Source organism: Myxine glutinosa, chromosome 1 (genome assembly GCF_964187855.1).
Source record: "Myxine glutinosa chromosome 1, kmMyxGlut1.1, whole genome shotgun sequence".
Taxonomy (NCBI): domain Eukaryota; kingdom Metazoa; phylum Chordata; class Myxini; order Myxiniformes; family Myxinidae; genus Myxine; species Myxine glutinosa.
The window spans coordinates 217,070,407-217,090,032 of record NC_136261.1 but is presented as its reverse complement, the minus strand read 5'-3'; the positions used below and the strand labels follow the sequence as shown (position 1 = coordinate 217,090,032).

The following is a 19,626-nucleotide window of genomic DNA, read 5'->3' as shown; positions in this document are numbered from 1 at the left end:
TAACGCAGCCCAGGCTTTCCAGCGCCTGATGGACAGCATGTTACGGGACTTGCCGTTTCTGTTTGTCTATCTGGACGATATTCTCATCGCCAGCGCTTCCAGAACCGAGCACATGTTTCACCTCCGAGCTCTCTTCGAGCGCCTCAGTCAGCACGACCTTATCATTAACCCAGCCAAGTGCTTTGTCGGGGTGGCCTCAATTGACTTTCTTGGTCACCGCATCACGAGGGAGGGGGCTGTTCCACTGCTGTCTAAAGTGGAGGCTGTGAAGGGTTTTCCATGCCTCCTCACCGTCAGGGCCCTGCAGGAGTTTTTGGGCATGGTGAACTTTTACGATCGTTTCGTGCCCCGTCCCACCCAGCTGATGCGGCCCCTTTATGAGGCCCTCAAGGGCAAGCCTACCAAACGCGCCATTGACTGGACCGAGGAGATGGCCAAGGCTTTCACGGATGCTAAACTGGCCCTCACCAGCGCAACCATGCTGGCGCATCCGTCGCCTGATGCACTGATTGCTCTTACCATGGACGCTTCGGACTATGCCATTGGCGCTGTGCACGAGCAGTGGATCAACGGTGCCTGGCAGCCGCTTGCTTTTTTTAGCCGGCAGCTCCGCCCTAACGAACGAAAGTACAGTACCTTCGATCGCGAGCTCCTAGGCCTCTACCTAGCTGTCCAACACTTCCGTTACCTGTTGGAAGCCCGCCCATTCACGGTGTTTGTGGACCACAAGCCCCTAGTTTTTGCCATGGCCATGGTCTCGGAGCCGTGGTCTGCCCGTCAACAACGCTAGCTCTCCTTCGTTTCTGAGTTCACGACGGACATCCAACATGTTTCTGGGAAGGATAACATGGTCGCCGATTGTCTCTCCCGGTCCATAGCTGGCGCGGTGCACCTTGGCATCGACTATGCCCACATGGCAGCCGATCAGATCTCCGACCCGGATGTCCAGCCCTGCAGGGCGGCGGTCACAGGGCTTCGACTGTCTGATGTGCCATTCAGGGACACGGGCACCACGCTACTGTGCGACGTTTCTTTGGGACAGCCTCGCCCCGTCGTACCCACCAACTGGAGACGGCTGGTGTTTGATGCCGTCCACGGTCTTTTTCACCCGGGCAGGAAGGCGTCGCAAAAGTTTGTGGCAGCGAAGTTCGTTTGGCACGGGCTCAGGAAGGATGTGCGCGACTGGGCCAACACCTGCGTTGAGTGCCAACGCTTGAAGGTGCCTCGCCATACCCAGGCCCCGTTGGCGCCATTCCCAGTGCCCGAGCAACGGTTTGACCATGTTAACGTGGACCTGGCGGGGCCCCTTCCCCCCTTGCGGGGATTCACCCACCTCCTCACGATGGTCGATAGGACAACCAGGTGGCCAGAGGTCGTCCCGCTTACATCTACGACGTCTGCCGTTATGGCCCGGGCGTTCATCGGCACTTGGGTTGCTCGTTTTGGCGCCCCCTCGGACATATCTTCAGACAGGTGGCCCCAGTTCACTTCAGAGCTCTGGAGTGCTGTTGCCCAGGGGTTGGGGATAAAGCTCCATCGCACCACTGCATATCATCCCCAGGCTAATGGACTGTGTGAGAGGTTCCATCGCTCTATGAAAGCTGCTCTCAGGGCCAGCCTCCGGGATGACAGTTGGGCCGACAGACTCCCGTGGGTCATGTTGGGCCTCAGGACAGCCCCTAAGGAAGACCTCCAGTCCTCATCCGCTGATGTCGTCTATGGCCAGCCGCTGCGGGTTCCCGGGGAATTCATTCCTGACCCACTTTCCCATGTGGGGAAGCCCCTGGTCCGCTGCACGTCAGCGGTCGGTTCTCCGGGAGAACGCCAAGATGTTTGCACCGGTGCCCACATCCCAACACAGTTTGCCTCAGGCCCACATCCTGCCGGATCTACATACAGCGGAGTACGTCTTTGTTCGCCATGACGCACACCGGGAGCCGCTTCGGCTGCCTTATGACGGGCCTTTCCGCATTCTGGAGGCCTGGGACAAGTCCTTCGTGGTCGACATCGGTGGCAAACCGCACCACCTTTTGGTGGACCGCCTCAAGCCGGCTCACTTGGACCTAGACCAGCCCCCCCGGTTGGCCCAACCCCCACGGCGGGGCCGTCCCTCGTCGGGTAAGCCCCCGGTTGGCCCGCCTACCACCAAGCCTCTAACGGTCCCTGCTCGGGTCATCAGGGGTCGTTTCGGCCGGGTGGTTAAGGCCCCCAACAACTGACATTGCCAGTGCGAGTGAATTCTGGGGGGGCGCATGAGGGGGATACCCCATAGAGGTGTTCGTAATTTACTGTCACGGTACCAATGGGGCTAGTGATGGTATGGGCGTGGCGTGCGCTCGGTTGTTGGAGCCACCCCCCTTTAAGAGGATCCGGCGGAAGTGATCGGGGATATATAAAGAGGAGTTCCGGTCGGGTTTGATAAGTCTTTGGAAATAAAGGAGCCTTGAACAAGTCAAGAAGTTTTTAACCTTTCTTTGCCCGCAACTCCTACAACACGTAAATTTCTATTGCATAAATATATTACACATAAAACAAGAAGAAAAGACAAAAAACGTTATAGCCCCCACCGAGGTTTTAGTCATTTTGCTGTACGGAGTTAAAGACCGTCAGTCAGCCATCTTTGGTCAGATTACAAAACAAAATCTTCTGCATATGTCTACTCATGGATTGTCTTTGTGCCAAGTTTGAACAAAATCGGTCCATGCATGCCGAAAATGTTTGGGGACACGTTTAAGTAACAAAATGGCGGCAATTAGCCATCTTGGATCTGATCTCGAAAATAAATGATGTGCATATATTAAAGCCACGATTCATTTTCTGTGTGCCAAGTTTGAACAAGATCAGTAAATGCATATCCGAGAAATGGTTGAGGACGTGTTCAATTATAAGGATTTATGCCTCTGCCCCCAAAGATGCACATGATATGTGACCCATTTGAATTGAAATATGAAGTTTATGACATCATAGGTCAAATGGTCTGGCAGCCATATTGGATTTAACCTAAAACCCTCAAAATAAAATTCTCTCAAACCACTGAATTGATTGACTCGAAACCTTACGTGTGTCATTGACTCGGCATGGCGATTAAAAGTTGATCACCATTAAAAGGAAAATATTAAATAATTATATCTCTGAAACTGTTTACCTTATCAATGCAAAATTTTACAAATGTCATCTAACACCAGTGTTGCATGTAGTTTGAAAATGATGACATTGTAGGTCACGTGGTTTGGCAACCATCTTGGATTGATAAACGAACCTTATCCAATTAACACAAAACTTCGCAAACCTGATTCCTTACCCTTACATATACAGAGTGCACATTTTGATGTCATATGTCACGTGGTATGGCAGCCATATTAGCTTGAAAGCTGATATTTAAAAAACCTCCTTCTCTGAAACTGCTTCAACAATCGATGTGAAACCTGTCATGTCTGGTAAATATGTGATACTTGAGAACAGCTGAAGGGATTTAAATAAAACATTTATTTTTGGGATAGTCAACGAGTGCATATACCCATTGCCATGGGCAGGGACTACGCGGAGGCATATTGGTGACACAGTCGCATTGCTCTCGTTTACAAATAAAATATCTGCCAGTCTACCAGTCGGCCATCTTTGATCAGTTCACAAAAGAAAGTGAGGTGCACGTATATGTCGTCATGTACTCTGCTTGTGCCAAGTTTAAACAAAATCGGACTATGGAAATTCAAGAAATAGTTGGGGACACGTTTAAGTAACAAAATGGCTGCCAGTCGGCCATATTTGATCTGATCTCGAAAAAAAAATGACAAGCATATGTAAGCCCTCATTTATTATCTGTGTTCAAAGTTTGAGCAAGATCGGTAAAGGCATGTCCGAGAAATGGTTGAGGACGTGTTTAATATCGGGGTTTTTTTTACAACTTAAATGGCCGCCAGTTGGCCATTTTTGATCACATCGTGAAACAACATTATGTGCATATGAATACCATCATGTATGAACCGTCTTTTCTTTTGCCAAGTCTTTGGTTTTTTGTCTTTTTGTCTTAGTCTTTTTGGCAAGTATGAACAAAATTGGTCCATAAATCTCCGAGATATGGTTACGGACGCACGCACAGATGGACGGACGGACGAGACCCAATCCATAAGCCCTCGTTTCGAACTAAGTCCAACGGGGGCTAATAATTCATCTGCATATATAAAAGAAAGTTTTTGTTTGTTTGTTTGTTTGTTGGTCTGCACGCACTCATCTCCTGACCGGTGAAAGATAGGAGGAAACCTCTGAAACTAAAAATGTCGGGACGGGCCCGGGAAGGTTATAGGCTAGGTGGCGAGGCCGGTCAAGGCCGCCTCGGCCGGGCTGGGCCCATTTCGCAATTAAAAGCTGAGCTGAATTATAGTAGTCAATCTTCTACGGCCACGAGTAAAAGCTGAATTATAGTAGTAAATTCATTCAAAAAGAACTAAAAATGTCCGGACGGGCCCCGGGAAGGTGATAGACTAGGTGGCGAGGCCGGTCAAGGCCGGTCGAGGCCGCTTCAGCTGGGCTGGGCCCATTTCGCAATTAAAAGCTGAGCTGAATTATAGTAGTCAATCTTCTACGGCCGCGAGTAAAAGTTGAATTATAGTAGTAAATTCATTCAAAAAGAACTAAAAATGCCGGGACGGGCCCCGGGAAGGTTTTAGGCTCGGTGGCGAGGCTGGTCGAGGCCCACCTCGGCCAGGCTGGGCCCATTTCACAATTAAAAGCTGAGCTGAATTATAGTAGTCAATCTTCTACGGCCGTGAGTAAAAGCTGAATTATAGTAGTAAATTCATTCAAAAAGAACTAAAAATGCCGGGACAGGCCCCGGGAAGGTTTTAGGCTCGGTGACGAGGCTGGTCGAGGCCCACCTCGGCCAGGCTGGGCCAATTTCACAATTAAAAGCTGAGCTGAATTATCGTAGTCAATCTTCTACGGCCACAAGTAAAAGCTGAATTATAGTAGTAAATTCATTCAAAAAGAACCCGGGCAACGCCGGGTGCATTCGGCTAGTATGTTATAGTAGAGAGCATTATAATCACTAATTGTATTTTTAATTCCTGATAGAATGTATACTGAGCTACTTGCCATTCAAAACTTAATTATTGCATAATCCTAGTTAAGATGAACATTATTGGTACACTGAAGAGACAAATGGTACACTAAAGAGATCCATTCGTGTTAATGCGAGTCTACCATTATATATGCATGAATCTACCAAAAGTCTTGGCACACCACATTGAATTTGTGGGAATTTTCTATACAGTTGCATAATTGTGAATATAAACAACAAGCACGGTTTGAAGAGTCGAGAACAGTCTCATGTCTCAGTTTCAAAGCATCACGTCCCAGACATTGGGTTTAACTGATTTCCAGTCAGCTGTCCAGCCATAGACCACGATCACTATGAGAATGATTGGACACCACTATCAGGATGATTTTAATTGTACCAGCCAAATGCCCAAATAAACCATGCGACTCATCATTATGTTAAAGACTACAGGAAAGAGCAACCCTGACCATTAATCTGACAGGCCATTAAGCTTCATCTCGAGAGGGAAGAGAATCCTCCCTCCATTTTATTTCTAGATATTAAACCTGACCTGACTGCTTTGCCACATTAAACATCCATGATGCGACAAAAGCGTTTGGGGTATTATTGGGAAGTCAGACAAGTACCAACGCAGTTTATCGATCCTTATATTTTATGGAATACTATGGAAGGGCAGTTGTACGTAAGCTTTTTATCAGTACGTGAAATTTATGGCATCCATCCAGTGGCACAAGCATCCAAGGGGCTCGACATTTGCAAACAGATTTTTGGGGTTTATGAATCTCAGTAAACAATGTCAAAATGTTATGGCAGAGTACGTGGGACCTGTTGGAGCAACAGTAATGATCGCAAAACTGAAAGAACCATGAGATGCACTCTGAAAGAATTGCTGGAAAATCTCACCAACCAATCAAAATATGCTGGCAGACATTGACCTAAGAGTACAGGCTGTGATTTAGGCATGCAGGTATACTATAATTCCTTACTTATTGTATGGCTGTGCACCAAGGCGTTTTAAAATGCACTGTCAGTAAAAATGTGTCCCATGACTTCGTAAGATAGTGTATGTACCTGCAGGTACCAGTCCTCCATAAAACATGGCAGTCATTCCATATATTTTTAAGTGACTTTAACGCTTGGTCTAGATTTTGAGACTTAGTGGTGTAATGGTTAGTTTCCGCTCCAAGTTTGGTGGTTCGAACCTTGACCGAGTCATACCAAAGACTTAAAACGATGGTACGTGCTGCTTTCTTGCTTAACTTTCACCATTTGCAAGGATAAGATCACAGACAATCCCCATAGGTTGGCATCCATGGGGAGGAGGAAACCCCTTCTTAGGAAATTCCCCACTGAGTGCGGTGAGAAAGGCAGCACCATTGTTGTGGTGTCGCTAGTACCCAGAGTGCCCTGGGAAATGGAAGCACTTACCCCAAGCCCAGTGGCTGTGTTCTTGTCTTGTCTAACAAGTGTCTTAAGTGTCTTGCCTAACAGTTCTGTATTGTGTATTGCGTGTGCAAGTGTGTGTGTGTGTGTGTGTGTGTGTGTGTGTGTGTGTGTGTGTGTGTGTGTGTGTGTGTGTGTGTGTGTGTGTGTGTGTGTGAGAGAGAGAGAGAGAGAGAGAGAGAGAGAGGGAGAGGGCGAGGGAGAGAGAGAGAGGAGAGAGAGAGCTCCACTGCTAGGGTTTAAGACACTGTAAAAAATCAATAAAAGGATCCAGATATTCATTACCATCCATAATTTTAGAAATGATTTACATAGCTCATTTATTTATATACTAGCTGAAGTACCCACCTTTGCCCGGGGAAATTTAATGAAATATGTATTTATATATTATCTGCATGACAAATTGGGAATGTTGGCCTCATGGTTTCGTATGAATTACCGATATTCACAAAACATATTATTCGATCTCTCCCGGGAAAAACGCAGGCAGTGTATAAGCAACATAATCACTCGAGGACTGAACAAGGAGGTGTTATAACAAGCCTGTGTGAAGTAATCTGTTTAACAACAGGCGCACGTGTAAACACAACGACAATTAAATTTGTGTTGTTGATAACAAATCAATAGAAGCTCAACATACGATCTTCACAATGCAAACAATAAAAAACCCAGGCAGTGTTCAACCCCAAGTACAACCCAACACTATGGAGGTTTGAAGGCCATTTGCCTGGTTTTATGGAGGGTCAATTTTTTATCCAGACAATGCCCACGACCTTTCTGAATGAAAGAGGAGGCCATGCAAATTTGGTTGCACTGGTCCCTGCAAGGTCCGAATGCATAAACAAACAAATAAACAAACAAATAAACAAACAAACGTTATTGTTTATATCTATAATTAGAGATAAAGCTCATTCTAACCACTGACTCACTGACTGATATTAATGTTCGGTACCTTCTGGGTGTTGTTGAAAGCTTAAATTTGGTGTGCCGATGGACATCAAAGCCGACGCAACGAGAAAAATCACAGAACCATCGGAAAGTGTCCGTTAATGAAAACTTATGTAAAAAAAAAACATAAACACGCCTAAAAGAACAACTATATCCTGAAGGAGGTCGGCGATGCTTGCCAATAATCACAAAGCTTCTATTTATTATGTAGCTATGTACGAAGGACGGTTCGTTATTGCTTACATAATGTGTAAGCATACCCCCTAGTATGTATTACTATATACAGTACTGAACATCAAAAGAAACTTATCACTTTCATTTTTTGAAATGTGCAGCTTTACAAACATGTTTCTTCAATTGTAATGGCTGATTATGTAACGGGAACTTCACTTCAATCACCTCGTTGATCAACAATGGCATGCTTGAGTGGTTCTGTATAGGGATCTTTCCCTTTAAATAATGACCCTCATAATGAAATCCTTCAGTTATCGTGGTTAGACATTCATTTACTGCTGTCTATAGTCACTCTAAGTCTAGAGGCTTCTGACAGGGAAAACAACAAGAAAATGCAGATGCCATGCCTGACATCTGAACAACGTTTAAGGGCAATTGGGATGCTTGAGGCTGGTGTAAGCCAGCGAACAATTGCCCAACGTCTTGGTTGCTCACAGCCTGCAATTCCCAACCTGGCCAGGCATTACGGTGAAACTGGAACTATGAATGATGGTCCACGAAAAGGAAGACCATGGGTAACCACCCCAAACCAAGACCGCTGGATTGTGCTGCAACATCTTTGTGATCGTTTCCACCCTGCGACACGAGCAGCTGCAGTGACAAAAGGTTGCCACAACAACCGCATCAGTGTATCTACTGTGCGGAGGCGCTTGAGAAGTCGGGGCCTGGTGGCAAGACGTCCTTGCAGAGGTCCAGTGTTGAACTCAGTGCATCAGTGGAACAGATTAAGATGGTGTCTGCAGCATCGCCGCTGGACACAGCAACAGTGGAGTGCAGTCTTGTTCAGCGATGAGTCCAGATTTTGCCTCCATGCTGCTGATGGGTGTGAACGGGTATGGCTCAGAGGTGGTGAAAGGTATGCATCATGCTGTATTCGCCAGATCAATCGTTGGGGAGGACCCAGTATCATGGTATGGGCCGGCATTTCCACCCGTTTCAGGACACCTCTGGTCGTCATCGAAGGCAATCCCACTAGTCAGCGTTATATCAATGAAGTTTCGAGACCTCATCTGCTGCCATTTCTCCAGGCTCATCCTGACATCGCAGTTTTCCAGCAGGACAACGCTCGACCCCATGCTGCTCGCCTGACCATCAACTTCCTCCAGGAACAGGGTGTTGAAGTGATGCCTTGAATGCCTTATTCCCCTGACCTCAATCCCATTGAGCATTTATGCGATGAGCTTGGTCGACGTCTCGCATCGGGGAGATCGACGGCTGTCAATCGGCAAATGCTCATTCAAGGCTTGCAGGAGGAGTGGGACAGACTTCCCCAGGACCGCATCAGACGCCTGGTACAGAGCATGCGTCGGAGGTGTACAGCCTGCATCACAGCCCAGGGAGGACACACACGATATTGAGGACTGCTGTCATTCTGTTCTTGACTGTTAGGAGTGTTGTGTCCATTCCTGTGTCATTTTGTTTTGACTGTATGCAGGTGCGTGCCTTTGTGTTGCAGGGCAGTGACTTTTGTTGCACCACCCCTTGTGATGTTCATGCTTTTTGTTTTTTGTTATTGAGGCACCCTCTTGTTTATTGACATGTGTTTAATAAAGATAGCTGAACTTTACCTCTGCGTTCAAATATTTTTCATTTTTGCATGGAGGATTTCAATGAGTGTCCTAAAGATTTGATAAGTTTCTTTTGATGTTGAGTTTATTTATATGGACGGCTGTATCTACTATATAAGAGAGCCGTTGGTCTGTGTGTCGCCATTTTTCTCAGAGATGGCTGAACGGATCTTCGTAAAACTTTCAGAGGTTCTTCAGTGAGTACGTACCTAGGAGTGTTTTAGGCAAAAAAAAAAATTCAAATTTTTTTTTTCATTTTTTTGGATAAAAAGAAAAATCGCTCTATAGTGCCAAAGTCTTTTTGATTATTGACAGTTATATACAAGTGCACATTCACATAAATAAATACAAAACAATCACCAGACATTTGAACACGAATAATAATACAATTCCGGAAGCAGTCGAAGTTGGTGGTAAGGCTTCCTCTTCTTCCTGGCCATCATCATACTTAACTCAGAAACGTGATCAACGTAACATAGGCTATGTGACCACGGCCTTATTCGGGAGTGTGGGGGGCCGGGAGAGTGGCGTAAATTCTCGATGTAAATGTGTACCGTGTAGCGCCACCTGGTGATGGTGGCAGAGGGTATTACAATTTCCTTTTTTTACCTGGGCAACACTGAGGTTAAAGCACTCTTTGCACGGGAATTTTTTTCCTCCTTCCCTTCCCCCTCTCCCCCAAAACGGAGGGGCCTGTCAAAGCCACCCCACCCCCCAAAAGATGTATAAGTAGTAGATCTTTTCCCTCCCTCTCACCTCCCCCTTTCACTCCACCCACTCCCTTCCTCACCCCTAGCCTCTCCTGCTTGTGCCCCCGCCCCCCGCCCCACCCCCAACGTGGCAGCGCCGTGTGCTCCTGCTAGTTACTATATATATATATATATGAGGTACCCGTGCTACACACGGGTGGGGAGCGGAAAGCTAACAAGCAATGCGGAAACGGTGAATGCTAAACCATGGAACCAATAAATGCCACATTCCTGTGCCGCAAGGCTAACCCCCGCTCGAGCAGGGAAAAATGGCCTTAAAAATGGCTGCAGTGGAACAAAACAAAAAATGCTGAAAAAATTACTAAATCTTAGCTTATTCCACACAGAAATCCTAAAATGGCCCAGACAATATTATTGGCACCTTTTAGAAGTTGTTGGAAATAATTAGATTTCAAGCAGGTGATTCGACTTTACTTTGAAATTGAACTCACCTGTGGTGAGTTGTGGGTGCCTGCAATATAAAAATCACTCATTCAACCAGTTTGAATTGAGAAAAGGAGTCAATCTGCTCTGGTTTCCTGTTTGGCATTGAGGACCTCCATCAATTGTTAAATGTCACATCTTTAACTGTTTGAGTCCTGAATTTTTTCAGTATGCGATATGAAGATATGGTATTTTTCAAGTACGTATGTGATACGAAAATATGATTTTAATCCAATCGATGAAGGCCATGCTGAACATGCCCACATGCAGACACATAGACATAGGAACAAACAATACAAATTGTTGAGCAATGACCTGGACCACAATCGTGGCCAAATGCATGTTCCCGGGAGGCCATGGGTCTTTTGGGTGCCGGTATATCATATAATCATCATCTTCATCGTCATCATCATCATCACTGCACGCGAGATTGGTAAACTGATACATTTTAAGGTAGCATTGTGAATAAGGCAGAGAGATTATGGGCCAAATGTCCCCAACTCCACAGTAATGAAACTTAAATGATAACTCCAAGATTGCCCACATTTTACACAGTTAATATAAAATAAGACTGATAGTCTAACAACCTTCATCAATCATCATCTGTTCACTTCCACGATTTACACCAATCATAATACAAACATTTTTTGGACAAATTTATTTGTAATATTGGTGATCGTTTTTTTGTAATTTATTTGTAATCTAAAAAAGTCCAAGTGGTCTAAAGCTCTAAATATTCAAGGGTCCAAGCAGATCTCATGGGTCTAAAGCGACTTACAGGTCTTGGAATATTTTGGGTGTTGTGGGTCTTTTAGGTCATCTGAGTCTTTAAGGGCCTTTAGGGTATTTTGGGTCCATGAGGTCTTTTAGGTCTTCAGTGTCTTAAAGAAGCTTCAGGGTATTTTGGTTCTTCTGGGTCTTTGGGGTCTTTTAGTTACTTTTGGGTATTTTGGGTCTTGGTGGTCTTATGGGACTTAAAGGGTCTTCAAAAGGGGCGAAAGGTATATTCCAACAGTACATAATTAATATATGTACGCAATTAATAGACATGATGAAACCAACGTTCAAACAGTACGTAATTAATAGATATAGAGTCTCACGGCTTCACCACCTCACTTCCTTAGCCCCTTACAACTTCACGGACAGTGTTTTTCAGTTTTATATATATTTGAAGAAGAAGATGTTTTGGTCACTCCTACACATACATGCATGCATACATGACCAAATACGTTTGCTCCATTTCAATAAGATGTCCACAGTGTGCATTTTCCTGCTGACAATGAGCCTTAGTTTTGTTTTCGAGATATTGCCCACTTCTGGTATTATGATGTCACTTCCTGTTGTCAAAATTAGTCCGATTTGACAAGGTGCAACTCCAAGGTGTCTATAATTCACATTTTTCGAGATATTATCAACTTTCAGTATTATGACATGACTGGTGGCCATATTGTGTTTCGGATCAACTTCCTTTCATCAATCGTTTCTGAAGGGAGTCCATCAGAAATTTTAAGTTCCACATTGATCAGTTAAGCGGTTTCAGAGAAGATTAATTTTAAAGGTTTTCCTTTGATCCAATATGGCTGCCAGACTACGTGCCTAATGATGTCATTGTTATCTAATTATATTGCCTATCTGTAGTTTATCACATATGTAAAGTTTTGCATCAGTTAGTTAAGCGGTTTCAGAGAAGGAGGTATTTAAAGGTTTTCTTATGATCCAATATGGCTGCCATACCACGTGACTGTTGACGTCATTGTTTAAAAATAACTATATTTCGTTTGTCTTTTTTTTTCTTTTTCTTTTTTAAATCGGTTAAGTAGTTTGAGAGAAGAAATTTTTTAACGGTTTTCAATCCAAAATGACAGCCAAACTAGATCGACATTCAAGTACTTTTGGGAACTTTAAACCTTATGATGGCCTAGCTATAGGTGGAGAGGGGGGGATGCCATGAAGAAACTTGAGTTCCACCACGCCAAAGATCGGTTTAACCAAGGTTGAGCACAATCCAATCAGCAGTTTCAGAGAAGAAGGTGTAAGCAGTGGTGTAGTCTACGTGATACGCAGGTATACGCCGTATACCCACTAGGAAAGGTCCAGGATTTCCGCATACCCACTTAAAAATGCGCGAGGATACGTAACAACATAGTTTCGTGACAGAACTTTCACACTTTCATTCATAAAATGCGCTATATAAATAACTTTCATTCATAAAATGCACTATATATGAATAAAATTTGATTTGATTTGATAAAATTCACCCCGTCTGTGTTAAGAAGCACTGACCGTATGCATTAGTGAGTGTGGTGGTGCTTATGGGGTGTCGCTTCAGGACGGGTGTCGCTCCGGGGTGCGTCGCTCTGGGACGGGTGACTATGAGGCTGGATGGGAAAAATCACAGTATACCCACTACAAAAAACTAGAGCACACCACTGGGTGTAAGTGTATATGGACGGACGACATGCCATCCCATAATCCCACATGAACTATATTCCAGGTTGAGCTCGCGAGGGTTTCAAATGTATTTTCCATACAGCTGAAAAATAGAAAAATGTTGGAGAAACGGCAACAAATCAAACTCGAATAAACGACAACGATTGTGATTTGTACGCATTAATCGACGATGCGGTCACTTTGCATTAAAATTCCAATTGACTATGAGGCAACAGCAACAAAAAAACACATGGAAGGCAATTTTATAGCAGTTATTGTGCCAGTTTTGAACAGGCCCAGGCCTGCATTTGTAAATTCATTGTAGCCCCGCAAGTCTTATTCGAATACCAGGGACGGTTTTAACAGAGCGAAAGACAAATTGCACAAAGCATCAGCATATAAACCCAACAACGTAAGCCAACGGTATATCCCAAGGCAAAGCGACTTACTGATTTAGCCCTTGTTTCGCCATCATCAGGATGAAGGACGAGCTAGGCCCTCGAGGCCTACAAGCCAAAGGCCTGTCTCAATGTCATGTCAAATCTGGAATTCTTCATTTCTCAAAAATTGGGAACACCTCAAACAAAATTTAACATGCGTAGAATTTATTCCTTTTTTTTTTTTACCGTATTCCACAATAACGAGTGGTTAAGACTGGCACGTGCAAACAACACATGAATTCCTCTCCTGGAAATAGTTTTACCTAGACGAAGAGCAAGTTGTTTGGTAAGCAGGATGAACAATCTGTGAAAAGATACCTAGAGGGGAAGATCCTGGGGAAAAGAGAAAATAGATATATACACCTATATATATATATACACCTATACACCTATATATACACCTATACACCTATATACACCTATATATACACCTATATATATCCATGGACAGAGTCTTGGATAAAGGAATAATAAATGTAAATAAGAATGGGAGCGTTTACAAAAAGAGAGAGATGAGGGTGATGAGGGAAGGAGGTGGGAGGTGTAAACGAAAGGGATAAGAGGGAAGAGAGGATTTTGTGGGTGTGGCAGAGGAGATGGAAGGTGATAGCGAGAGAGAAAAAGATAACCAAGGAGAGCCTCGTGCTTTATCATGGACCGATGCAGAAAGCGGTACGTCTCTTGCACATCCACATCCTTTCTCGGACTAACACCCGGGGTAGTAACTCCCAGGCAGGACGACGTCGGAGCCTCGCTTTGTGGAACCTCGGCACATTTGTTCGACGGGTCGCGACCGCCCGCGTCCGTTCTCGTTCGTATATTTCCCGGAATACCCGGCGCGCCCGTCCGACCGCAGCGCGTACCTGGTCGCACCGGCGGAGCTCATCGTGCGTGGTCCCTTTGCCCAAGTCCGCCTCGAAAACCACCTGTCTGGCCGCGTTTGCTGCACTGCGTCTCTCGCGTACTTTGCTGCTCGCTCGTTCCTGTGCTCGTGCGTGTCAAATGAAGAACTTGTTGGTGTGAAGTGATGGAAATTGCCGACCATGTTAATGTGCCACTAACTGACGGTGTGAATATATCGATGTGAATGCGGCACCTATATTGATGACATCATTCCAGATAATTAATTAATTTTTTTTACTGTCACATATTGAGTTGTGCAATTAATAATTGAGACTCAAAAATGGCTATCTAATTATATGCTTGGGTTGTTACCTTTGCTGTAAAGTTAAACACGATTACCTGTGGACTTTAGGTAGAATATAACCTGATAACCGATAGCAAAATCTGTGCTTCATTGTAAATGCAACCTTAACAATACTTTCTTTCAATCAATGAACTGTATGTTTTACAATACAGGTATTGTACATTATTTGTAATACGTATAACGACATCTTATAACAATATAATGTGTTTTATTTAATATGCTGCACATGTTTTATGATGCACTGTACAATACATCCTCTAAATTTTGACTTGTACTCATATAACAACATCTTATAACAATACAAGGTGTTTTATTTAATATGCTGCACATGTTTTATGATGCACTGTACAATACATCCTCTAAATTTTGACTTGTACTCATATAACAACATCTTATAACAATACAAGGTGTTTTATTTAATAAGCTGCACATGTTTTATGATGCACTGTACAATACATCCTCTAAATTTTGACTTGTACTCATATAACAACATCTTATAACAATACAAGGTGTTTTATTTAATAAGCTGCACATGTTTTATGATGCACTGTACAATACATCCTCTAAATTTTGACTTGTACTCATATAACAACATCTTATAACAATACAAGGTGTTTTATTTAATATGCTGCACATGTTTTATGATGCACTGTACAATACATCCTCTAAATTTTGACTTGTACTCATATAACAACATCTTATAACAATACAAGGTGTTTTATTTAATAAGCTGCACATGTTTTATGATGCACTGTACAATACATCCTCTAAATTTTGACTTGTACTCATATAACAACATCATATAACAATACAAGGTGTTTTATTTAATATGCTGCACATGTTTTATGATGCACTGTACAATACATCCTCTAAATTTTGACTTGTACTCATATAACAACATCTTATAACAATACAAGGTGTTTTATTTAATATGCTGCACATGTTTTATGATGCACTGTACAATACATCCTCTAAATTTTGCCTTTTACTCATATAACAACATCTTATAACAATATAATGTGTTTTATTTAATAAGCTGCACATGTTTTATGATGCACTGTACAATACATCCTCTAAATTTTGATTTGTACTCATATAACAACATCTTATAACAATACAAGGTGTTTTATGTAATATGCTGCACATGTTTTATGATGCACTGTACAATACATCCTCTAAATTTTGACTTGTACTCATATAACACCATCTTATAACAATACAATGTGTTTTATTTAATATGCTGCACATGTTTTATGATGCACTGTACAATACATCCTCTAAATTTTGACTTGTACTCATATAACAACATCTTATAACAATACAATGTGTTTTATTTAATATGCTGCACATGGTTTATGATGCACTGTACAATACATCCTCTAAATTTTGACTTGTACTCATATAACAACATCTTATAACAATACAATGTGTTTTATTTAATATGCTGCACATGGTTTATGATGCACTGCACAATACATCCTCTAAATTTTGACTTGTACTCATATAACGACATCTTATAACAATATAATGTGTTTTATTTAATATGCTGCACAGGTTTTATGATGCACTGTACAATACATCCTCTAAATTTTGACTTGTACTCATATAACATCTTATAACAATATAATGTGTTTTATTTAATATGCTGCACATGTTTTATGATGCACTGCACAATACATCCTCTAAATTTTGACTTGTACTCATATAACGACATCTTATAACAATATAATGTGTTTTATTTAATAAGCTGCACATGTTTTATGATGCACTGTACAATACATCCTCTAAATTTTGACTTGTACTCATATAACAACATCTTATAACAATACAAGGTGTTTTATTTAATATGCTGCACATGTTTTATGATGCACTGTACAATACATCCTCTAAATTTTGACTTGTACTCATATAACAACATCTTATAACAATACAAGGTGTTTTATGTAATATGCTGCACATGTTTTATGATGCACTGTACAATACATCCTCTAAATTTTGACTTGTACTCATATAACAACATCTTATAACAATACAAGGTGTTTTATTTAATAAGCTGCACATGTTTTATGATGCACTGTACAATACATCCTCTCAATTTTGACTTGTACTCATATAACAACATCTTATAACAATATAATGTGTTTTATTTAATATGCTGCACATGGTTTATGATGCACTGCACAATACATCCTCTAAATTTTGACTTGTACTCATATAACAACGTCTTATAACAATACAAGGGGTTTTATTTAATATGCTGCACATGTTTTATGATGCACTGTACAATACATCCTCTGACTTGTACTCATATAACAACATCTTATAACAATACAATGTGTTTTATTTAATATGCTGCAAATGGTTTATGATGCACTGCACAATACATCCTCTAAATTTTGACTTGTACTCATATAACGACATCTTATAACAATATAATGTGTTTTATTTAATATGCTGCACATGTTTTATGATGCACTGTACAATACATCCTCTAAATTTTGACTTGTACTCATATAACGACATCTTATAACAATATAATGTGTTTTATTTAATATGCTGCACATGGTTTATGATGCACTGTACAATACATCCTCTAAATTTTGACTTGTACTCATATAACAACATCTTATAACAATACAATGTGTTTTATTTAATATGCTGCACATGGTTTATGATGCACTGCACAATACATCCTCTAAATTTTGACTTGTACTTATATAACAACATCTTATAACAATATAATGTGTTTTATTTAATATGCTGCACATGGTTTATGATGCACTGTACAATACATCCTCTAAATTTTGACTTGTACTCATATAACGACATCTTATAACAATATAATGTGTTTTATTTAATATGCTGCACATGGTTTATGATGCACTGTACAATACATCCTCTAAATTTTGACTTGTACTCATATAACAACATCTTATAACAATACAATGTGTTTTATTTAATATGCTGCACATGGTTTATGATGCACTGCACAATACATCCTCTAAATTTTGACTTGTACTTATATAACAACATCTTATAACAATATAATGTGTTTTATTTAATATGCTGCACATGTTTTATGATGCACTGCACAATACATCCTCTAAATTTTGACTTGTACTCATATAACAACATCTTATAACAATACAATGTGTTTTATTTAATATGCTGCACATGGTTTATGATGCACTGCACAATACATCCTCTAAATTTTGACTTGTACTCATCATACTCTGTTGTTTTTAAATACAGTGTGTGTGGTACAGTGATGAGCTGAGCCATTGTCACTTAAGTTGGAGATGCTGATTGGATAAAAAATATGAATCGCCAAGGTGTTTAAGATGAGAAAGAAACTGAACTGTAAGCAGAATCCTAGATCCCTCCTGTTTTTTTTTCCTTTCCAGGTTGTGTGAGGTGCTCAGCTACAGAAAAGGCTGCGAGGCGAGTGTGGAACAGCCTGTGGACTCTTGGGTGCGACAGAGGGGTTGGCACGCGAGGCGTGACCCCGTGACGAGGGCAACCCGAAGTGCCAGCATTTCATCCTGGGGGTCTGCAAGTAATTCTCAAACATTCAGTTCATCGACATTGACCAAAGTGTCGGACAGTATGATATTGAACATCTCAGGACATCACTGCAGACATTGGACAATAGACTAGGGCTGGGACATTTAGACGTACATTTGGTAATTAAACGGGACATACGGGACAAATAACTTAGGAGAAGTAAGAGTACTTTCACAGTGCTTGTCAAATGTTTTATTTGCATTATGGCATTTCCGGGAATGATGGATTGGATCACCAGTTCAAAAGGATACTTACTGGCTTATGTCACTGGATTGGTCTGTTAGGCAAGGCTGGGATCCCAGGATCAAATCCCATGCAATGTATTCATACATCTTTATGTTTACAAGTGTTGAAGTCTCCCAGTGTTCTTGTGCTGTGTGTTTGTTGCCCTTTTGTATCCGAAGAAGGCCCTTCACACGAAGCACGTGAAGCACCTGTTTAATTTGGTTTACAGTGCGAAACCTGCTGCCCAGACAGCAATCACACTCTGAGCAAGCAGCGTAACCTGGGGCCAAGAAACCTCCAGGAGGACCCAGACCACTAGCTACCCGCAGTCAAGGCAGGCATTTGAAATTTGGCCATTGTGATAACTCATCTACTCTTCCTGAAGGACACCATGAGATCTTTAACGTCCACCAACTAATGCTATCAGACGGGACAAACAGTTTAATGTTGTCCATCCGTGAGACAGCACACACATTGATGAATCGATCATCCTGCGTGCGAACCACCAGGATGGCAGTTTGTAGCTGAGTCTGGATTCAAACCCAGGCTAGACAGCTCAGAGGCGAGTGTGCGCACCTCTTGGCCACCCCACTGTTTTTGTACAGTATGTGATGATGTATTTAAGCTCCTCCATGGGCTTCAGGACACGACTCTCCACAGTTTACGAAGCTGGTTGCGGAAGTATGGGTCTGTGAACCTTTTGGAAGTTCGATGGTTATAGTAGTTGCATGTAGTTAATTAACTGGACCGGCCCTTTCCCTAGCGATTCCCATTGCACGTTGTTAATTTTCATATACATTTAACACCTCGAGAACACTTTCTCTCAAAGGTCCCGAGCTATTTGAGTCCTGGGGATTACTGCACTGAACCACAAAATTAAAATAGGACCAGTGCATTCCGATTGGGAAGATTGCCTTTCAAGAGCAATTCATTGCAGATTACTACGAATTACACGGGGAACAGTTGGACAAAGCAAGAAAGGGAATGAACGAATAAGAAAGGAGAGAGAGTTTGGTGGGGTTAATGGGGTTATAAAGGATTGTGGGCACGGTTAGAGGATGGCATGAGTAACGTAACAGATTACTTGGATTTTTGGATTACTTTTCTTTCTTTTTTTCTTGCTTTGCCGGAATTTTTTCAGACATTTGTATTATATTGCGAGGATCATAAAAAGCAAACTCATCACCACTTACTTCTTTGACTCTCCCTCTCTTCTTCTCTCGCTCTCACTATCCTTCTCTCACTCTGGTTGGATTTGGGGAATTTACCCAGGAGAGGATTACTGGAAGAATGCTTGCATCCTGGAGGAGGGTCTGAA

The 19,626-nt window shown here is 42.2% G+C and overlaps 1 protein-coding gene across 2 annotated transcripts in view; it reads left to right on the top strand.

Annotated features, from left to right (window-relative positions):
* The window catches only part of LOC137433961 (uncharacterized), a 148,267-nt gene that overhangs the window by 28,809 nt on the left and 99,832 nt on the right, over positions 1 to 19,626 (top strand). The window contains exons 1-2 of one of the 2 annotated variants that reach the window (XM_078783714.1): positions 13,897 to 13,984; positions 17,924 to 18,075. In XM_078783714.1, the coding sequence (XP_078639840.1) occupies positions 13,965 to 13,984; positions 17,924 to 18,075 (172 nt within the window). In that variant the 5' untranslated portion in view covers positions 13,897 to 13,964. Of the gene's footprint in view, positions 1 to 13,896; positions 13,985 to 17,923; positions 18,076 to 19,626 lie in introns of those variants that run through there. The other variant, XM_078783717.1, reaches the window with a different exon arrangement.